Genomic DNA, 19,566 nt, shown 5'->3' with positions numbered 1-19,566 from the left:
CATCAAGAGCGTGCATAATAGTCAGATGTAGTTAGGAGGGTATGAGGGTATGTATTACCTTTGTTTTTAATATAGTTTGTTAATTTTAAGTTTAGATCATTTAATTTTTAATACTGGCTGTCTTCAACAACCAACTCACAAAATTCCTCCAACTTTAACCCTGGGCTCTGGTGAGCCCGTGCGAGCCACCCCAGCACACCTCTGTGAGGTGAGGGTAGATACCCCTCAGTTCCTCGGGTGAGCCCCTGAGTGATGAAACTGCACTTTTGTGTTGCTTGGCTTTCAAAGTAATGCATTGGCATTTTCTATCTCTTCTTAGTGTCAGGAGAGACTAGACTATTTCGAAGGGAGAAATTTTTTGTTTTGTTGTGTTTTTTGTTACACAATTTCAGACTAGGTAGCTGACCCTTCTTTCCATTGGTCCAGAAGACTCTAGCACCGTGCCCTTGGACAGTGACGTTTCTCTCCTACTCACTCTGTCTTCAGGACTCAGAGTGGTGGTGCCTGGTACCCAGTAGATGTCAATAAATATTTTCTGAAGTTATGAGTGAATAGGACCTCTGATGATCTCCTCTCGACCCCCTAATCTTTTCAGGCCTACTTTCTGCCAAGATTTCTCCGTGCTTCCAAACAACCCTCTCTTCCCCACTCCCTGTCTCCTGTCTCCAAATTCCCTCTCAGGCCCTTAGCTGCTTTTCAGGTAGAAAATAAACCAAGAGTCTAAGGGGGAAATTCACACTAAAGTGTGCGTGACTGACTGATGGGGCTGCCCACTAGGATGCTTGCCTTCTAAAGGACGAGAGCCCCTGGAGAGGGGCACCATTCCCGGTGACCTTTGCCTACTGGGTCTACGCTCTTTCTTCTGCCCTCCCACAGTCACCAGCCCAAGAGGACACTGGGACAAAGTGCTTAAACCCTCTGAGCCCACATTTTAACATCAGGGTGTAAAGGAGGAGGATGCCACTTGAACGTGGCATCCCACAAAGATGGCTGCTCCTTCCCGCGACTTCCACACTCAGTGCTCCCAGGTCCTATGTCTTTTCCAGAGCTTCTTCCGCAACAGTTGCGTTTCTGGGCTTAGTGCGCTGTTGGAAGACAGGAAACTGACTTTGTATCCAGGTCTCCACCCCACCCCGTGATGATTCTCCGCACACCGAGGGCAGGATGAGTGACTCGTACGGCTGAGATGTGTGAAGGAGCTTTATAAAGAGCTGGGCTGGGAGGAAAAACAGTGCGTTACCAGCTCCCTGCTCCTGAAGGATGCTGGGGCCCCAAGACTGAGTTGACACCCAGATGTGAGTGAGAATTCCTGGGCCAGCAGTGGCACACTAACCTCAGACACCAACACTTTGCAAGGAAATTGCCTCTCAAGTACTGGGAGGGAAGGGAGCTTCGTGAATGGGTCTCTTTTGAGCCTTGCATACAGAGCAGGGAGTTGTTTTTAAGCTGTAGATCACGGTAGTGTTCCCTTTAGGTCTCCCTTCTCCCTCCTAGCCCCCAGCAGCTCCAGCTTCTGCGGTGGTGGAAACTTCCGTTGACTGTGAGATGAATGCAGAGGCTGCCATTGGGAGCGGTGGGGCTGGGAGCCGGGTCTGCGAGCTTCTGAAGGGTCGCCTGCCGGAGCCCCAGGAATCCTGGTGGCATTTACTCTCCATCAGCAGGCCGCCTGATTCTCGATTGTTCATAAGGTACTCAGCGGGTGACAGAGCACTTCCCCATGCAGTGTTTTCCTCTAATCTTTCCTTTTACTACTGCTACTCACAGCAGTACGTCTGGTCACCAAACTGGGTGGGTTTTCCCCACACCAACCAATTCCCTGACCCCAGCTGGAGGTCCTCCAACTTAATTCAGTTCTGACACTAACTCCCCCCAGGGTCAGCATCGGATCCTGCAGGTTAAGGACTCAGTCCTACAGGACCAACCCTACTTCAGATGGCTATTATAAGTAGTGGGTCCCCAAGTTACCCACAACTTCTGTCCAACTTGGCTACAAATCAGGGGTTCCCGTGACCCCCTCCTCAGGTTTGATAATTTGCTACAACAGCTCACGAAACTCAGGGGAACCCTTATTAGGTTTACCGGTTTATTATATATTAAAGGATATGATAAAGGCTAGAGATGTGTGTTCACATCTGAGTGTGTTCACCAATCCAGAAGCTCTCTGGGCCCTGTGATTGACAGATTGTTATGGAGGTTTCATCACATAGGCAGAATCAATTATTAACTCAACCTCTAGGCCCTCTCCTCTCCCCAGGGGATGGGGAGGGGGCTGAAAGTTACAAGCTTCTAATCACGGCTTGGTCTTTCTGGTGACAAACCCCCGTCCAGGAGCCCAGGCAGAGGCGCCTCATTAGAACAAAAGACCCTCCTATCACCCAGGAAATTCCAAGGGATGTAGGAGCTTGGTATCAGGAACAGGGGGTCAGAGACCAAATATTAGACCACAGGATGCTCCTAGGACCTTTGTTGTTTAGGAAATTGCAAAGGCTCTAGGAGCTCCAGCCAGGAGGTGGGCACAAAGACCAAAATATATATTTGTTATTTTATCACAGTATCACGGTGATGTAAGTGTTGGGGGTAGGATATAATTCATCTCCCTCAATTTTATCAGCTACTGTTCAAGACAGCATCTCCGTTTCACAAATGAGAAGGAACAGAGGGGTTAAATCGCAGCCAATGGTTACACAGCCAAGTGGGCTCAGCTGCTGAGGAAGCAAAGGAGAGGACTGAGTGAATTGCAGCTTTGACCCCCAGACCGTTTCTCCGGGCAGACCAGTGGCATTTCAAACACAGAACCCTGTCCTGAGGAGCATTCTGCCCTCTCTTAAGGACTGTCCAGGGCAGTGCAGTCTGGCCCTCCAAATGCCGGGATGTTTTAATTCAGGGCTGACTTCAGGTAGCTGATGGGGAGGCTTCTGAAGAATGTTCACACAAAATTCACGCATAGATTTTTCTATAAGAATGTCTGCTGCCTCCAGCCCATCGGTCAGTGTCGGTGCCCTCAGGCAATCATGGTGGCAGCCCCGTGGTTGTATGACAATTCCTTGAAAAGAAAAGGCTCCAAGGACTATCCGTCCGCCCTGGATAATACGGCTCCGTATGTGTGAAACCCATTTTACCATCTGCTCCAAAAGGCTCGTTGAAAAATTCCACCCTGAATGTTCTGTGTAGGGGGCAAGAGCTCTTTAAGAAATGCAATTTCATTTCAGGAATCTTTTAAGCTTTTCTAGTCTCCTAACTCGAGCCATTGTTCATAGCAACAGGCTGTTAAAGAAATAAGATTGCTATATATAAAGGAAGTTATACCCGCTTCTGGGTGAAGAGGGAGAACAGAAAAGTTCCTTCTGATGGGAGAAAATCTAATCCTGCAATCAAGGCCATGCATTCAGCCAGAAGATTTTGGGGGGCACAGTGAGCCTCAGAAGACATGACTTTTATGTCAATGCCATCACTAACAAGCTTTGTGACCTTGGGCAAGTCACTTAGCATCTCTGAGCTTCCATTTTTTTCATGTGTGAAATGAAGAGATTGGACCAGATCAGTGACTTGAACCTTACTTGACTGTGACCCACAGTTATACATTTTCCATGGCCACCTGGCACACACAGGTATCCACACCCAGATATCCGCGTACAGATACACATGTACGTGGCTAAAACGACTGTTTGTGAAACTACTTATCCTTCTGCCTAAAATGCACTCTGATATTTTCTCTTCATGTCTGGGCTATGCTCATCTAAAAGCAGGTCCTGACCCACTAAAATGATTTCACAACTCTTAGTAACCCACTGGACTAGATACAGGCATACCTTGTTTAATATAGCACTTTGCTTTAGTGTGTGTGTGTTTGTTTTGTTTTGTTTTAACAAATTGAAGATGTGCGGCGACCCTGCATTGTCAGGTTATGATGATGATGGTTAGCATTTTTTTTAGCAATAAGTATTTTAAAAATTAAGGTATGTGCATTTTTTAAAACAAATTTATTTATTTATTTATGGCTGCGTTGGGTCTTCGTTGCTGCGCGCGGGCTTTCTCTAGTTGTGGCGAAGGGGGGCTACTCTTTGTTGTGGTGCGCGGGCTTCTCATTGTGGTGGCTTCTCTTGTTGCGGAGCACGGGCTCTAGGCGCGTGGGCTTCAGTAGTTGTGGCACGCGGGCTCTAGAGCGCAGGCTCAGTAGTTGTAGCACATGGGCTTAGTTGCTCTGCGGCAGGTGGGATCTTCCCAGACCAGGGCTCAAACCCGTGTCCCCTGCATTGGCAGGCGAATTCTTAACCACTGCACCACCAGGGAAGTCCCGGTGTGTGCATTTTTAAGACATAAAGCTATTACACACTTAACAGACTACAGTATAGTGTACACATCACTTTTATGTGCACTGGGAAACCAAAAAAATCCATGTGACTCGATTTATTGCAGTCTTCACTTTATTGTGGTGGTCTGGCCCCAAACCCACAATATCTCCGAGGTCTCCCTGTGGTCTCCCTGTGGCCTCTGAAATTCCTGCCAACTTGAGTTTTCTCTTACTCTCTTCTGATGAGTGACATAAAAGGAGGAGACAGGAATTCTGAAAGGCAAACCAAATGGCTTCAATAGCCTGTGGCATCCAAGCCAGGCCAGCTCAAGTTCACGAGGACAAGCTTCCAGGGAGGGCTTCTGCCTCCTGGTTAGCCAGAGATGCTTAAACGTTAAGAATGAGTATAAAAAAACACCCAGCCAACGTTCTTAAAGAAAAAATTAGCCTTATTTTCAAAGTACTTAAAATACAGAGGGAGAATCCATGGGTCTTCAATCCACGGAGTTGAATCACTTCTGACAGCCAGTAGCACGACCTCTCCAGAATGTCACTTGGAATTGGGGGAGAGCGTTTGAGTGTGTTGGCAGGATCCTGGGCCCTGCTCCAGACCACAGAATCTGGGGCCGGCGCCCAGGACTCCTGAGTATTGATAAGCCTCTGCAAGGTCACTCCTGGGTACATGAAGTATGGAAATCCCTCGCTTTCCAGGCCCTCAGAAAGAGACCACGGAGTTGCTGGGTCAACAGGCTGAGTTAACCCACGTAGAGCCCCCGTCAGGAGCCGGTTCCCACGGCGGCCAATTTTGCAGCCCCTCCCCCTCCTCCCTCAAAGCCTAATCTGCGTGCGGAAGGTGTTTTCTTCTCAGCAGCGCTCAAGTTTGTGGCATCTTGCAAACTGCCACCAGATGGGGGTGTCTTCCTGTGCAGGGAAACTTCCAAGGGCTCAAAAAAATGATAGCAGACGTTACAACCAACAGGAGGAGAGGGGCGTTTGTACAGCCCGCTCTCTGTTAGTCTTGAAGGTTGTCCACCAACAAAGCATCGTCTTTTCACCCAGGGCATTGGGCCCTGAAGATCTAAGTAGAGAAGGATCACCCACTGTGCACCAGCTCCGGCCAGATGCTGCGGACACAGCAGTGACCAAGCCAGCGTGGTCCCCCCCTCCTAGAGCTCACAGTCATGTGTAATCAGTGGTTTAGGGCTAGGAACACTTCTGTCCTTGAGGTCTCTGGGGGAAAGATAATGTAGGAAGAAGGAACCTGGTGAGGAGGAAGAGGAGAGCGATCACAGAACCCCAGAGTTGGGATGTCATCCATCCAGGGAAGTTCAGCTCTGCTTCCCAGAGGGGCGGATGGAGGCTGAGGGACCCTGGAAGGCAGATTGAGGGGGCCCAAGGAGGCCAGTGGGTGGGGCTCTGAGAGGCTGAGTGGGGGGGGGGGGCTCTAGGCTGTGACTTTGACCACCGCAGGTCCACATTTATCTGTTTTTTTATCAGACACATCTCATGTTCACAACTCCCCCAAAAAAGTTTTAAGTAAAAGTTCTCCTTCCAAAGAGAGTGAAGTGGGAAAGAGGGAAGGAATAAAAGAGAAGGAAAAAGTTTGAAAACCAACATCACCCAGCACCTCTCAGAGCATGAAGAACCCTTCTCTGTCCCTGGGGGTGCGAGGCCAGTTCGTTCTGGTGCGGTGGGGTTGCGCCAGCCTCCGTGCAGAGACCAGCAGGCACAGTTCAGGAAGGGGGGGGCCCTGAGCTCCTAACAAGACCTCCTCGACGTCCAGACCATGAGCAGATCCTCCGTGGTCTCAGCACCTGGCACGTAGTAGCTGTCCAATAAATAGAATCACCTGATTAAATGTCACCCACACAGCAGTCCCTGTGTTAAGTGCTTGGGGACACAGAGGTGGTGGCTTGGGTTCTGCCCCGAGAAAGCTCCCGGGTTGGAAAGAAAGGGAGCCGGACACCTGAGCAAAGCCCTAGAGGAAGCGCTGGGGACTTAGCACAGGAAGGGGGTGCCCACAAGGGACTCGAAGGCTCCAGATGCTAACCCGTCCATTGGTGTGAACGCTGGGGCTGAGGTGACTTCCTCGACCGCTACCAGATAAGCAGCCACTTGTCTCTGACCTTCCGGTGGGAAGGTCCCCCATCCTCGCCTGCAGGGTTGGGGGCAGCGCCCCCTCCCTCCACTTGCACCTGATGCCCCGGGGTCCTGAGTGTGTCTCCCCCATCGACAGCTTCACAGTGAGGTGGAGAAGCCCCTGATGAACTTCCGCGAGAACTTCAAGAAGGACATGAAAAAGTGTGACCACCACATTGCGGACCTCCGCAAGCAGCTCGCCAGCCGCTATGCCGCGGTGGAGAAGGTGAGGCCCAGGATGCCAGCGTGGGAGGGTCCTGCCGGAGGAGAGGGGGGCTGGGAACCAGCAGGGGCTCCGTGTGCCGAGGCAGAGGCTTCTGTCCCCCTGTGGCAGGATCTGGAGGGGTGGGGAGTATGCGATCCCCCTCCCCCAGCCAAAGGGTAGGTGGGCCGCTTCCCCCTGGTGCTCAGATTCTGAGTGGGAGTGGGCGTGGCTGCACCTGCAGTGGAGGGTATGGGGGGCCTCCATCCAGCACATGAGGCGAGGTGCACCCTGCTTTTGTGGGTCTCGGAGCCTGGATGTGCTGCCCGGTCCACAAGGGGCCCCTTTGCCTGGGTCTCACCGGGCAGATTCCCTCCTGACGGAATCACCCCCCTGCCAGCAGCTGCCACCAAAGGGCCCATCCTGCCCCAGAACGGGGAGCCTGGCGCTACCAGCTGCTAAGCACTGCTGGGAAGTGATGCCGACCTTTGTGGTCCCTGCCACCCCGGAGAGGCTGTGACTTTAGGACCGCTTGGGCCCCCAGTACGTGCACACGCTCCAGTGAAAACGTGCTCTGAGAGGCTTGCTCTAGGCCAGGAGACGGGGCTGAGAGGACGCTTTGCGGCCTCCACGTGGTCCCTAACTGGCTGGGTGATGCTGGTCTAGCTGCTTAGCCTGTCGGAGCCGCTGTGGCCTCATCCACAAAAGCGGGGAAAAGAAAGGACTCTTGCCTAGGAAAGGGGAGGCCAGGCCCCGTGTGCCCCATAGGCCCTGCCTGGCTCTGAGCCCGTGAACAGCTTCGCGTCCTTGGACCCCAGGCCCGGAAAGCCCTCACGGAGCGGCAGAGAGACCTGGAGGTGAAGACCCAGCAGCTGGAGGTAAAGCTGAGCAACAAGACGGAGGAGGACATCAAGAAGGCGCGGAGGAAGTCCACGCAGGCGGGTGAGTGAGGTCGGCGGCGCGGCCCGCCGCCCCTGCCCGTCCGCGCCCGGCCGCAGAAGCACAGACGGGCGGGGCCGGGGGATGCGGTGCCCGTGAGCGTGCATCCCGCGGGATGAGGCTGGGGGGTGGGGCTGCGGGGCGGGGAGCAGACCCGTGGCTGTGCCCAGGTCCCAAGGGGACCCTCCCTTTGGGCCACAGGGCTCCTTCTGGGCCAAGCCCTGGATCTCTAGCCAGGAGGTGGACAGACTCTTCCAGGCACCCGGAATCCAGGGGTCCTGTCGCTGCGTGGAGCTCCTAGGAGAAGTGCAAACCACACCCACCCACCCAAGCTGTCCCACCTCCCCGGGGAGTGATACTCCAGAGGTTCACCTCTGGTGATGGGCTTCTGCCCCAGAAGAAGTCAACATTTTGTTTAAAGAAATAACCATATTTCAGATTTCCCAATGAGTCAGCTTCTGCTTCCACCTAGAGGTAAAAGTTAGCTAATGCACAAGGAAGGGGGAGTAAAACCAGTGAGAAACAGTAAGCTAAAAAAAAAATTGTTAAATATTTCTAAAACTCCAGTTTCATGGTGTACAAGGACAATGCGTTTTGCTTTCTGGGATTAAAATGTGTGCTGTGGGATTAGGGTTTGGATTAGATGGTCTCTAAATCCCTTTCACCCCAACTTCTGGTGAACCTGGTATAATTAGTTCATTATAGGATGAAACAGCCACCTTAGTGACATTTTGAAGTAAGGTGGTATAAAAATGTCATAACAAAATAGTGTAATATAAATACAGCATTTTATATAAAGATCTTTAATGCACAGTGGTAAAGTATTGGATGCAGAAGCAGAAGGCACGATATACTTGTTGGGAGTAGGAAAGGGAACCCAAGGATGGGAGAGGCACATTTAAATTAGTTTAATTTATTAAACTATTAAAAAATAAAATTATATTACAATAACAATATTGCTGCTTGACAAAAAATTTTAACACGTAAGAATATAAAATCTTATTCCCCAGATATAATCACCATCAACACACCCTAGTGTTTTAATTTTTTTTAATGTTTTTTAATATTTAAATTTATAGGGACTTCCCTGGCGGTCCAGTGATTAAGACTCCGTGCGTCCAATGCAGGGGGCCCGGGTTCGATGCCTGGTCGGGGAACTAAGATCCCACATGCTGCACAGTGCAGCCAAAAAAAAAAAAAAATTCATATACATAAAATCATATTATACTGTGTTCTGAACTTATATTTTAATTGATAGATCTTAGAGATAGCTCTATTCCATCACCCATAAATGTATTTCCCCATCCATTCATGTACATCAGACTTTTTAAATAGTAGAATAGCGTGCAAGTGTATGATCGTATCCAGATTTGTTTCATCATTCCCCTAATTGATTTTTGTAAGACTTTTAGATTGTTTCAGAGTTTTTGCCAATGCCAGCGATGCTGTTACTATAAATGCATCTCAGGGGTGGGGGGAACAGAACCTGCATATAGACAGGATAGAGATGAGGTCGGGGTTTCTGGGTCAGAGGCTTGTATTCATTTTGATGGATGTTTCCAAGTTGCTTTCCAGAGAGGGGCGCCCACCAATAGCTGTGTGAACGCCTGTTCCCTAAACTCTTGTCAGCACTGAGTGCTCTCAGATTTTGACATCGTAACTATCTGGTGAAAAATAGTATTTTGTTTCTAATTTAATTTACACTGCTTTTTGAGTGGAGTTGAGCATTTTAAAACTAGACTTATAAATCATCGTGGCTTTTTTTTTATGATTCACTCATATGCTCTCCCCATTTTTATGTCAAATGGCGGGTCTTGTTCTTATTGATTGATTGATAAGGAAAATTAACTTTCTGTCATTTGAATTGCAAATATTTTTCGTAAGTTGTTTATCTTTTTATTTTGTTCTTTGTATTTTCTTTTTCATTTTTCTTTTCTTTTTTTGGGGGGTGTGCTTATTTAATCTTCACTGTGGCTCTATGAAGGTACCATTATTATCCCCATTTTACAGATGACGAAACTGAGGCACAGGCAGGGTGAATCAACTTGTCCAAGATTGCACGGCTAGTAAACAGTGGAGCTGTATGACAGCCCAGATCTGGTTCCAGAATCCATGTCCTTAACCTGTACTGTTCAGAAGGGCCTGATTTCAAACCCTTGGGATGCCTAGAGAAGAGACACACCTGCCTTCACCTATACTATTTCCTGATGTTGCAGAAGTTCCTGAAGCATGTTGTCAAAATCAGGATCAACAAATAGGGCTTTGGGAGTTTCATATTGTGTTTATAGGGTGACCCCACCCACGGTCAGGCACAAGCTCTTGGTGGGAATGTATCTGCAATGAAATATCCACTTTCTTCCCTATAGTTCAGTCTTTCTTGGGATCAAGGGCCCAGTCTTGGCCTTGAGCCAAGGGCAAAATGAAGAGAGCCTTGATTTGGGTTCTGTTACTCAAGGCTTAGCTCCCAGCTAATGGTGTATGGTTCACTGGGGAGGGCGCCCTGAGCCAGGCCCTGGGTCATGTGGGCATAACTCTGCCCACTTTCTTTCACTTTCATATCTGAACCCACATGAGCAAGGTGATGCCGTTATAGGAATCCCTTTGAAGAGTTCATCGTTATCTCTGGGTTCACTCATGAGTTTTCCCATCGTGAGCAGAGACCATGATGTCTTCCTCTCTCTGGCACCCTGTGATGATCAGGAAACTACATGCAGACCAAGCTGTGCTTCTCCAACTGTGATGTGCACGTGGATCACCTGAGGATCTTGTGAAAATAGTTTCTGATTCACTAGGTCTCAGAAACATCCTGAGATTTCATTTTGAGCAAACTCCCAGGGCGTACTGATGGCTGCTGGTCCAGGAACTGTGTTCTATGTAGCAAGGGTCTGGGATGCTGGGACCTTAGTCATGTTGCAGTTACTTGCAGTTTGTTAAATAGTTTGTTTCAGATCTCTCTCTTATGAAATGAAATACTATAGAAAGAGCTCATTCTCTTCCCACCCACCCTTTGCTGCTGCATGTACACACACACACACACACACACACACACACACACACACGATTTGCAAACTTCCCTTCTTTAACTAACTAGTAGCAAGTTGCTTGAGACACATGTTTCAACCAAGCAGGACTCTCCAATGTGAAATGAAACTCCCATCTTTAGAAGAGGAAGCATTTCTTGGGCTCATGATAGAGTTGGGGGTCCTAGGAGTACCCCACCCCCACCCCTACCATGTATACATTCTTACTGAGCAACCCCCTTCCTGAGTTTCTGGTGTCTGGAGTCTAGTTCAGATGGACGCTCTGAAGCCGGTCTCTCGTAAGGCTGGGTTGCCCCCTTCTCTTGCTCTGCTCATTCTCCCCACCCCCCAACTTTCCGGTGGCCTCCATCACCCTGGCTGTGGGGTGCAGGTGGGAGAAGGCAGCCATGGTGAGGACAGGACAGAGTATGACAGTGGCCTTGGCCCTTCCAGGAGATGACCTCATGCGCTGTGTGGACCTCTACAACCAGGCCCAATCCAAGTGGTTTGAAGAGATGGTGACCACCACGTTGGTGAGTGACCAGAGATGCACAAGCTTGTCCATGCAGGGGCGGGCGCTCAGGAATCCCTGGGTGGATGCTGGTGGATGTGCAGGCAATGGGGTGGAGGTGACCGTGGAGATGGTCATTAGGTCTGCTCTGGTGCTGGGACTGAGACCTCAACTCTGGACCAGCCTATGTGGATTCAGATCCTTGCCCTGGCACTTCCTAGCTGTGTGAACACAGGCAACGATGGGCTCGTGCTGCATCCTTCTGAGGGGTCAGGGTCAACCAAGCAGACAGTGGTCCCTTTAGGAAAAATAGCCAAGTTGAGTATTTCTGGTAAGTCAGCACCCACTGAGTGGGGTGAAGCGGGGTTGGTACGTGGTTCATGGGGCCAGATGAGAAAGGAGGCATCATGCCAGGTGCTTATCACACCGTCCCGCTGCCCCAAGCCACCGCCGTCCATCTGTCTGTCCAGCATGAGACTAACCCTCTGCCTTCCCCAGGTGCCAGCCCGCCAGAGCAGATTAGAGGCCTCCCCCGGGGCCAGTGACCTAGTTTTCCTCCTGGTTAATCTCCTAATTAAACTCCCTGCTTTACTTCCTATGCCCTGGTTAATCACCTGGGCAGTGACCTAGTTGTGCACAGAATAGCAGCCGGATCTCCTAAATTCCAAAGATGCAGAGCCACCTGGGATCCAAAGGGCAAACACTTTCCGCTCTTCCCTCTGACAGTGGCCACCCTGCTCCTGGCCCTCCTGGCTCCCTTGACCTGCCCCTCGGCGCTTGGGGTGGACAGAGGAGACGAGGCCGCTCAGCAGAGGCCCAGGGACAAAGCCCCAGGAGTTGGAGGTGCAGAAGCTCCTGCACGTGTTCCATCTCTCCACCCCATCAGGGGCTGGGGCTGGGGCTGCGCTGGCGCTGAAGCATGATTAAGAGCACGACAGACCCTGGTGCAAATCCCGTTGCTCCCATAATTCCCTGTCGCTGTGGGCAAGCGATGTTACCTCTGTAGGTGTTCATTCCCTTGTTTGGAGAATGTGGGTAAGAAGAGAACCTCTTACGATTATGATGAGGACAATTGAGCAGTGCCCGTAAAGCTCTTAGCACCCACCATGCCTGGCAGAGCGAGAGTCAGGAGACAGTAGCTGCTGTGCTATCAGCTACACCTTCACTCCCAGATACGGGGTGGGTTCCTCGTCAGACCCCAGAGGGTCAGGCAGGATGGGGGATAAGCAGGCAGCATCTGTGTTTTGTGTATAGGGGGGTGTGGGACCCGCATGGTGGGGAAGGTCCCCAGGTGGAAGGGACACCCCCAGAGGTCTCTGCCGGTTTCCTCCTCTGCAGGAGCTGGAACGGCTGGAGGTGGAGAGGGTGGAGATGATCCGGCAGCATCTGTGCCAGTACACGCAGCTGCGGCACGAGACGGACATGTTCAACCAAAGCGTGAGTTCCCCGGGCCGAGGCCAGCGGGGCCCCTGGGGGGCGTGGGGCCGGGGAGAGCCATGGCCCTGTGCTGTGGTGGCAGGTCAAGTAGCTGCTACAGATGAATCTGTCCGGAAGGTGGGCAGGGGCTCGGGCCTGCGGGTGACCTCTTGGGATGGACATGTCAGTTACCCTGGATGTCCATGTGAATCCATCCCGAGCGCATCACACAGATGCGTCATGATAGTTAAAATAGCTGGAGGTGTCCTTGCCTCCCCTGGCGAATTTCTTACGATGCTGGAACTGTTCAAAACCTCTCAAGCTGACGTTCCATTTGACCTGTTCTCAGGTGGTAAATGTGGGCACTGATGGAAGGAGGAACAGGTCACAAACCCTTGGGCCACCTGCCCTTTCATCCACCCCGAGGTCTGGAGGGGCATATGCGTGAGGGAAAGCAGGGCAGAGGCCAGAGCTTCAGGCCTCCAGGTCTCCCAGCGCCCCCCCACGTCTGTCCCTCGCACGGGCCTCCCCGGGGCTTCACAACCCTCTAGAGAGGCTGCTCTGACGGGCGCGAGGGTGCAAGCAGCGTGGTTCAGAGGATACGAGCCGATCCCTGGCTGGGCCGCTGCCTCTGAAGGTCCTCTCTTCTCCATCCCTTGCAGACAGTCGAGCCTGTGGACCAACTGCTGCGAAAAGTGGACCCAGCCAAAGACAGGGAGCTGTGGGTCAGAGAGCACAAGACAGGCAACATCCGCCCCGTGGACATGGAGATCTAGACGCACGGCCTGGGGGGTCCTGCTGAGGAGGGGCTGGGGTCCCACGGAGAGGAGGTGGCGCTCCGGCCAGGGGGGGACCTGCTCCCAAGCGGAGCTGCCCTCCCACCCGCTCTCCTGGTCCACTGAGGAGAGGGGACAGTGAAGCCAGAAGGGCGGCCCGGATGGCCCCATGGGGAGCTCCCTGGTGTTCCCAGGCCAAGAAGATGGATCCATAGCCCTGCCCTTGTCTCCGAGGCTGAAGCCCCCCAAGTCCCATGCCGTGCTTGCCACTCCGAGAACAAACCGAGGCTGGAACTTTGTGGTCCCTGCTGAGCACCAGAGGGGTCCCCTCCCCACCCAGAGCCAGCTGTGTCACACGCTCGCGCCCCTGGAAGCCCCGAGGCCCTTCCTCCAGCCAGCCCACTTGTCTCCAGGGCTTTGGAGGGGCGGGGGAGAGAGGTCCCTGTCTCCAAGCCAAGTGTCAGCATCAGAATCGTGGATAGAAGGCACCATTCAGCTCAACAGCCCACACCCAGAATCCTTTGCAGCAGCCCTCCCTCTTTGTTTTTTCCCATTGCATATTCTGGGAGCCCACATCCTGGCTCTTCTCTGCTACTTTTCATCATTGGGAGTCTTGGGAAGAAGGCCTGGCTCCTGTTTTCCCAGACTGACCCTGCCTGCAGAGGTCAGGATGGAACTACCTCATTCAGCAAATTCGCCCCAAGTCGGAGCGTTGACTCGTGTTTCCAATTAGATCAGGCATCAATGTCACGTGCTCTCTCTGGGCGTCCCCGTCCACCCAGCCCACAGCCGCTTCCTCGGGGGAGCTCCCTCTTCCACCCTCGCTTGTCCTGGGGGCTGGGTCAGTTGCATGTTGGAGATGGGTTGGGGCAAGTGTCTGTCACCCCCCAGATGGCTCCACCTGCCTACGCACAGCGGGGTCGGGACCACTGTCTCACGCATGGCTCTCACTGGCAGGCACTGTGCAGACATCGCAGACTCTCGTGGCCACAGTACATGTCACCATCCAGGCAGTCTGGCACCTTGGCCTCTCAGCTCCTTCTGCACGTTTCAAAGCCCCGCACGGAGCCCCTGCTTGGTGCTGCTACCCCCTTGCCCTTTCCCCATCTCCCCATTCCTGGGAGAGCCTGGTCTGAGTGTGACCTGGGAAGCTTTGGCACTGCCATCGGGTCACTCGTCACTTTCTCCCTTACATGTTAAATCTTGAGAATCAGCTTGAGGCCACAGGAGGAAGAAAAGGGCTGAAGGAGGTCAGACAACTTGCAAGGGGCACATTCTAGCCTGGAACCCACACCCTGAGAACCCATCTTTCTTGTTAATCTTTCCCTTGATTACTTTGGATTCACAGGACTCACATGTTTCTCGTAAGGGCAGACGTCTAAGAAGATAACTCACTGGGCTTTCTCTCTGTCGTCCATGCTGGTAACTGATGACTTGTTATTCTTGAATCTTTTGGCACCTCTGCCTTTTGAGTCAGTATGGCGCCCTCATAGTTTCAGTAGAAAGATGCCGAATAGCCTAAAGTAAACTAAGCTTTGCCAGTTTTCTTATTGAAACATCCCAACCAGAAAGGTCAACAGGAAGGCCTTCACCAACATGAAGGCCATCAGGCCGATCTGTGTCTGGCATGGAGAACCACTCCTGGTCTGCAGTTGGGCCATGACACCAGCTGCCAGTCTGGGGATATCATTTCTTTGGTTTCTTTATAAAAAATCGGTGCTAGTAGTAATTGCTTTGTGGCTTAGTAAACTAATTTGTGGATGGTTTTCCGACATTCAAAGCCAATAGCCTTGTTATTAACACAGATGCTTTGAGTGTGGTATCGCTCATTGATTTTGTTTTCTCATCCCCATCTGAGGATTCCAGAGTCTTCCGTTCTTCCCTGGGGCTCTCTTGCCTCTTTCAGGGTAGCCCAAGTTGGCCCTGTGTGGGCCAGTCTATTTTCTGAAGTCATTCTTTCCCCCCCCCATCCTTTTCCCTCGGTTTCATTAGCCCCTCCACATCTTTTTCTTTTTTCTTCCCTCCTTTATTCATTCATCAAGCATTTAGCTGAGCCTGGGCAATGTGCTAAGATCTAGGGACAAGGTATGGCCCTGTCATCAGGGAAGCCCACAGTCTCTTGTTTTGTATAGACTTGTCTTTTCTCCAGGGGTCTTGCAGGTCAGTAACTTTGGCATTCACATATAGGTACTCTCTGCAGAATTTAGGTTTGCAGAGATACTGTCTGTTGTGCTGATAGCTCTTCTTTCATTCATTCATTCATTCACTCATTCATTCATTTAATCAGCAGACACTTGGGGCAAGCCAGGCATTGTGCCGGTACTAGAAATGTAGCTGCATACCAGACAGGCACTCCACCCCCGGCCCCCCCTCTATTCTCCATGTGGAAGGGGGATGTTTTCAGACCTTTCTGGGGAATGAGAACCTTGCACCCCTTCCACATTTAACCCACTGGGAGCCTGTAATCATAATACAAACTACTGCCATGTGGCATTTACCCAAGGACGGAAAAGCCAGGCAGCAACAAGAGTATAATCTCCCGGTCAGCCAGACCCTCAACGGCTCATATCCAACTCAAATTTCAGAGATTTGTTTTAAACAATTCTTCTCACTGTACAAAGTGGAAGAATGAAGCCCGAGGATGGCCAGTGAGAGCCATGAAATGAACAGCGAATTACAAGCAGGGCTCCCCATGTGGGTGAAATCAGAGTTAGGATGAAGTCTGGAATATCTAAAAGCGTGCTTCGGAGGGGCCCTTGGCCCCGGTGGTGGTTTGGGTTTGGGCTTTGGCGTGTAGGTTATAGGAGGGTCTGCCTGGCTTGATTCAGGGTGCGTGGCCCCAGGCCATCCTTGAGCACATCCATTGTTCCATTTCTGAGGACAGGTGAGCCTCTTCTACCTGGGAGACACTGAGGCACTTCGTTTTGTCTGTGATAGCCTGATTTTTTACAAAATAGTCTCTAAAACAAAAGTGAGTTGCCACGAAAACCTCCAGGAAAAGCTACTTGTTCCTCTCCATTTTTTTTTCTATTGCTTTTTTTTTTTTTACTGATTTTTTTATTCCATGTCTTTAAATTTTTTAAACATTTACTTAAGAATGCATACACTGATGAAAAAAGTAGTGCCGTTCTTATATCTTATTTATTTTTTTTAAAGATTTTTTTTTTGATGTGGACCATTTTTTTTTAAATATTGAATTTGTTACAATATTGCTTCCATTTTATGTTTTGGCTCTTTAGCCGGGAGGCATGTGGGATCTCAGCTCCAAAGCCCTGGCCAGCTGAGCCACAGGGACGGCTGCCCCGAGGTTCTGCCCGTGGGACCGCCTTGGGCCTCCTTTTACTGGGGAGGGTGGATTGGGTTTCTGCAGTAGGAGACACTTCTCCCTTCACTGGGGCTGATTAATGATCGAAGCAAATAGAAACCATACAACTCAGGAACCAGGGTTTTGTTTCTGTTCCCTTTGTGAAAACCAATCCATTACGAGATTAGGGGATGGGTGCAGAGAAATCTTGGCGGAGCCAAAGTCCCTTCTTGGAAATTCAAGCCTTGAAATTCAAAGGACGTCAAAGACCTCAGCTTGTTTAAGTGATTTTACTTCCAGCTGTGAGTGGCTTTGACAAGGAGAGTTTAAACAGGGTTCTGCAGACCTGCTGGTGATTATGTAGGTAGGGAAAACCTTGGACAAATGTTAAGTGGGGCGCAGGTCAGCAGCAGGCTTCCTTAGCCAGCATACTGTCTTTATTTCCATAAACCTCCTGGCCCCTACAAGTCCCCCTGCCTTTTCTTTTTAGAAGTTTATTGAGATCTTTGACATTTGGTATGGGGGGGCGGGGTTCATTGACATAAAGTAAAATTCACCCTTTTGAAGTATACGGTTCAGTGAATTTTGACAAAGGTACACAGCCTTGTAACCAGCACCGAAGTCAACGTGATATTTCCATCACTCCAAAACATCCCCTCAGGCTCCTTTGATGTCCATCCACTCCTCCCACCCCCAGCACCTGGTGACCACTGATGGATTTTCTGACCCTGTAGATTTGCCTTTTCTAGAATGTCATAGAAATGGAGCCACAGTGTAGTAGCCTTCGAGTCTGGCCTCTGTCACTCGGCTCGTTGCCTCTGAGTCACCTTGTGGCTGGATGTCAGTAGCTTGTCCCCTTATATCGCCGAGTAGCGGTCCGTTGCATGGGTGCACCCCCGCTGCTTCCTTACTTTTAAAATAAGTTGTCTGCCCCCGAAGTTCCTGGCCTGGGGTCTTAAGCTCGTGTGCACGGCTGCTTTCAGCCAGCTGCGCCCACGAGTGGTTCTTGGGGCTCACGCTTGCACTTTGGGATCATTTTAGGTTTTTGACAATGCAGAAAGCTGCTGGGGTCGGGGGGAGGGGGCGGGCAGGGTCTCCACTGCCCTCCACTTCCGCTGGCATCTCGGCTGGCAGTTCTACTTGCTTCTGGGGACCCTCCTTTCAACTTGCCCAGTCCCTGCCATTTGGTGAGGGTTAGGGGGTGTGGAAGGTGGGAGGAGGGAGCGTGGATGAGAAGGCAGGGAGCCCATCACCACCCTTTCCTGGATCTCTGTTCCTTCATCGGCAAACTGAAGGTGTTCGTTCTAGACGGTCTCCCAGGCCTCCTCCAGCTGCTGAATTCTGTCTCCTCCCCTTGTCACTTCCAGCTTTGTACCCTGTGCCCACGTCATGCCCAATCTGTGTCCCGTCAGCACGGCTGTGTGTGATGTCACCTAACACCCTCATGAGAGGGGTACCCAGGCGCGTCTCTGTTCAGACACAAAAACTTAAGAGTTTCATGAGCTGTTGAGAATGAGGTAGTTCCTCCTTGGACCCCTAAAGAAAGCAGAAGTCATGACCTTTCATGCACCGATTTTTGACACCATGTCCTGAAAGTCACTTCCAAGGAGCAAAAACAGGCATGAAGACACAGCTCCCTCCCTTCAGGTTCTTGTCACTGCCGGAGCCTCGCTCGCCTGGCCTGTGCCCTCACCGTACTGGATGGTGAGCGAGAGGGCCCCAGCCAGCTGACACTGGGCAGCTCGGGGCCTGACCCCCAAGGTAACAACTCCCCCGAGCGCATCTTGATCGTGCCCTGCTCAGTGGAAGTTGAGCCCCGGAAGGCAACCAGGCAAACGGAAGACATTCTTGGGCCCAGGCCAGGTGAAGGTATGGGCCGTGGAGCCCAAGTCACAGGGTCCCACGCTGCCAGGGACCATGACAGACTTTCACACCATGAAAGTCATTTCTGTCGGGCCTTTCCTGAAAGTGAGGGACCCAACTCCCCTTTCCTGGTTTGAGTGAGACCAAGACAAGTGACAGAAACCCATGTTCCATTTCCCCTAACCCTCTAGATGCTGGGGCGTGGCTGTTGGGTGCCTTTGTTGGGAGGTGCCTCTGAGGGAGAGGGGTTGTGATGAACTTGGATCTCTATGCGCTGTTCAGGGGAATTGACCCTTTGCGTTTGAGGGAAATCCCTAATGGGATTGCAGCGGTGGGATGCAGGGGGTCAGGCACATGCGTGCTCTTGGGGACACCAGGACATGGGGATGAGGAAGGAAAGCATATGGTACCAGGGTAAGAGCACCAGACTGGCCCTGCTCTGCTGTCTCATTTGTCCCATAACCTGAAGTGAAGTCACATCCCCTCCCGGGACCTGTGTGTTACCGAGTGGAGATACTCCTATCTGGCGCCACACGCGGCCGCAGACTGGCTCTCGGGACTGTGGCCTCCAGGCAGCTGTGCGGACCCAGGGACAGTCAGTCAAAGGGACACCAGCCATCCTTGGTGACAGGGGCCCCAAAATTGCATCTCTGCCCTTAGGAAGGAGATGAAGGGGGTGGGCAGCCCTTTCACAAACATGAGCACATCAGCAAACCCCATGAAAGCGGAATTTTCTAACAAATAAACTTGCTTGTTTGCTCTGTTTTCTGTAACTTTTGCTAAATACTTTATACATTTTTAACGTTAAAAAGCGGTGTCTCCTCCAGCATTCCTCATCCCAGAACGAATGTGTTTACTCCACATTGTATATCCTTCCATCCCCTGGCTGCCTAGATCAGTAAATAAAATTGATGTACTATAATTTATAAGTAACACTGTTGAACTCTGATCCCTATGGAGGCTGTAACCCACCCCTCCCACCCTGTCCCCACGCCCCCCCCCCAGCCCCGTAATAGCATTTGTGTGTATTAATGCTGAAAAATTAAATGTTTAAAGGGTTTAAATTTTGAAGGCGTTTGCTATATATAATTGTTCTGCATTATTA

At 51.2% G+C, this 19,566-nt stretch overlaps 1 protein-coding gene across 10 annotated transcripts in view; it reads left to right on the top strand.

The window, feature by feature from the left end:
* The window catches only part of GAS7 (growth arrest specific 7), a 201,043-nt gene extending 181,477 nt beyond the window's left edge, over positions 1 to 19,566 (top strand). For all 10 annotated transcript variants that reach the window (XM_059906611.1, XM_059906620.1, XM_059906613.1 and 7 more), the window contains 5 exons: positions 6,528 to 6,656; positions 7,451 to 7,574; positions 11,045 to 11,124; positions 12,441 to 12,539; positions 13,181 to 19,566. In XM_059906611.1, the coding sequence (XP_059762594.1) occupies positions 6,528 to 6,656; positions 7,451 to 7,574; positions 11,045 to 11,124; positions 12,441 to 12,539; positions 13,181 to 13,294 (546 nt within the window). In that variant the 3' untranslated portion in view covers positions 13,295 to 19,566. The remainder of the gene's footprint in view (positions 1 to 6,527; positions 6,657 to 7,450; positions 7,575 to 11,044; positions 11,125 to 12,440; positions 12,540 to 13,180) is intronic.

The sequence above is a fragment of the Balaenoptera ricei genome, chromosome 20, assembly GCF_028023285.1.
Source record: "Balaenoptera ricei isolate mBalRic1 chromosome 20, mBalRic1.hap2, whole genome shotgun sequence".
In the NCBI taxonomy this organism is placed as follows: domain Eukaryota; kingdom Metazoa; phylum Chordata; class Mammalia; order Artiodactyla; family Balaenopteridae; genus Balaenoptera; species Balaenoptera ricei.
Note: the sequence above shows the minus strand (reverse complement) of the source record. Positions and strands in the feature narration are given on the sequence as shown.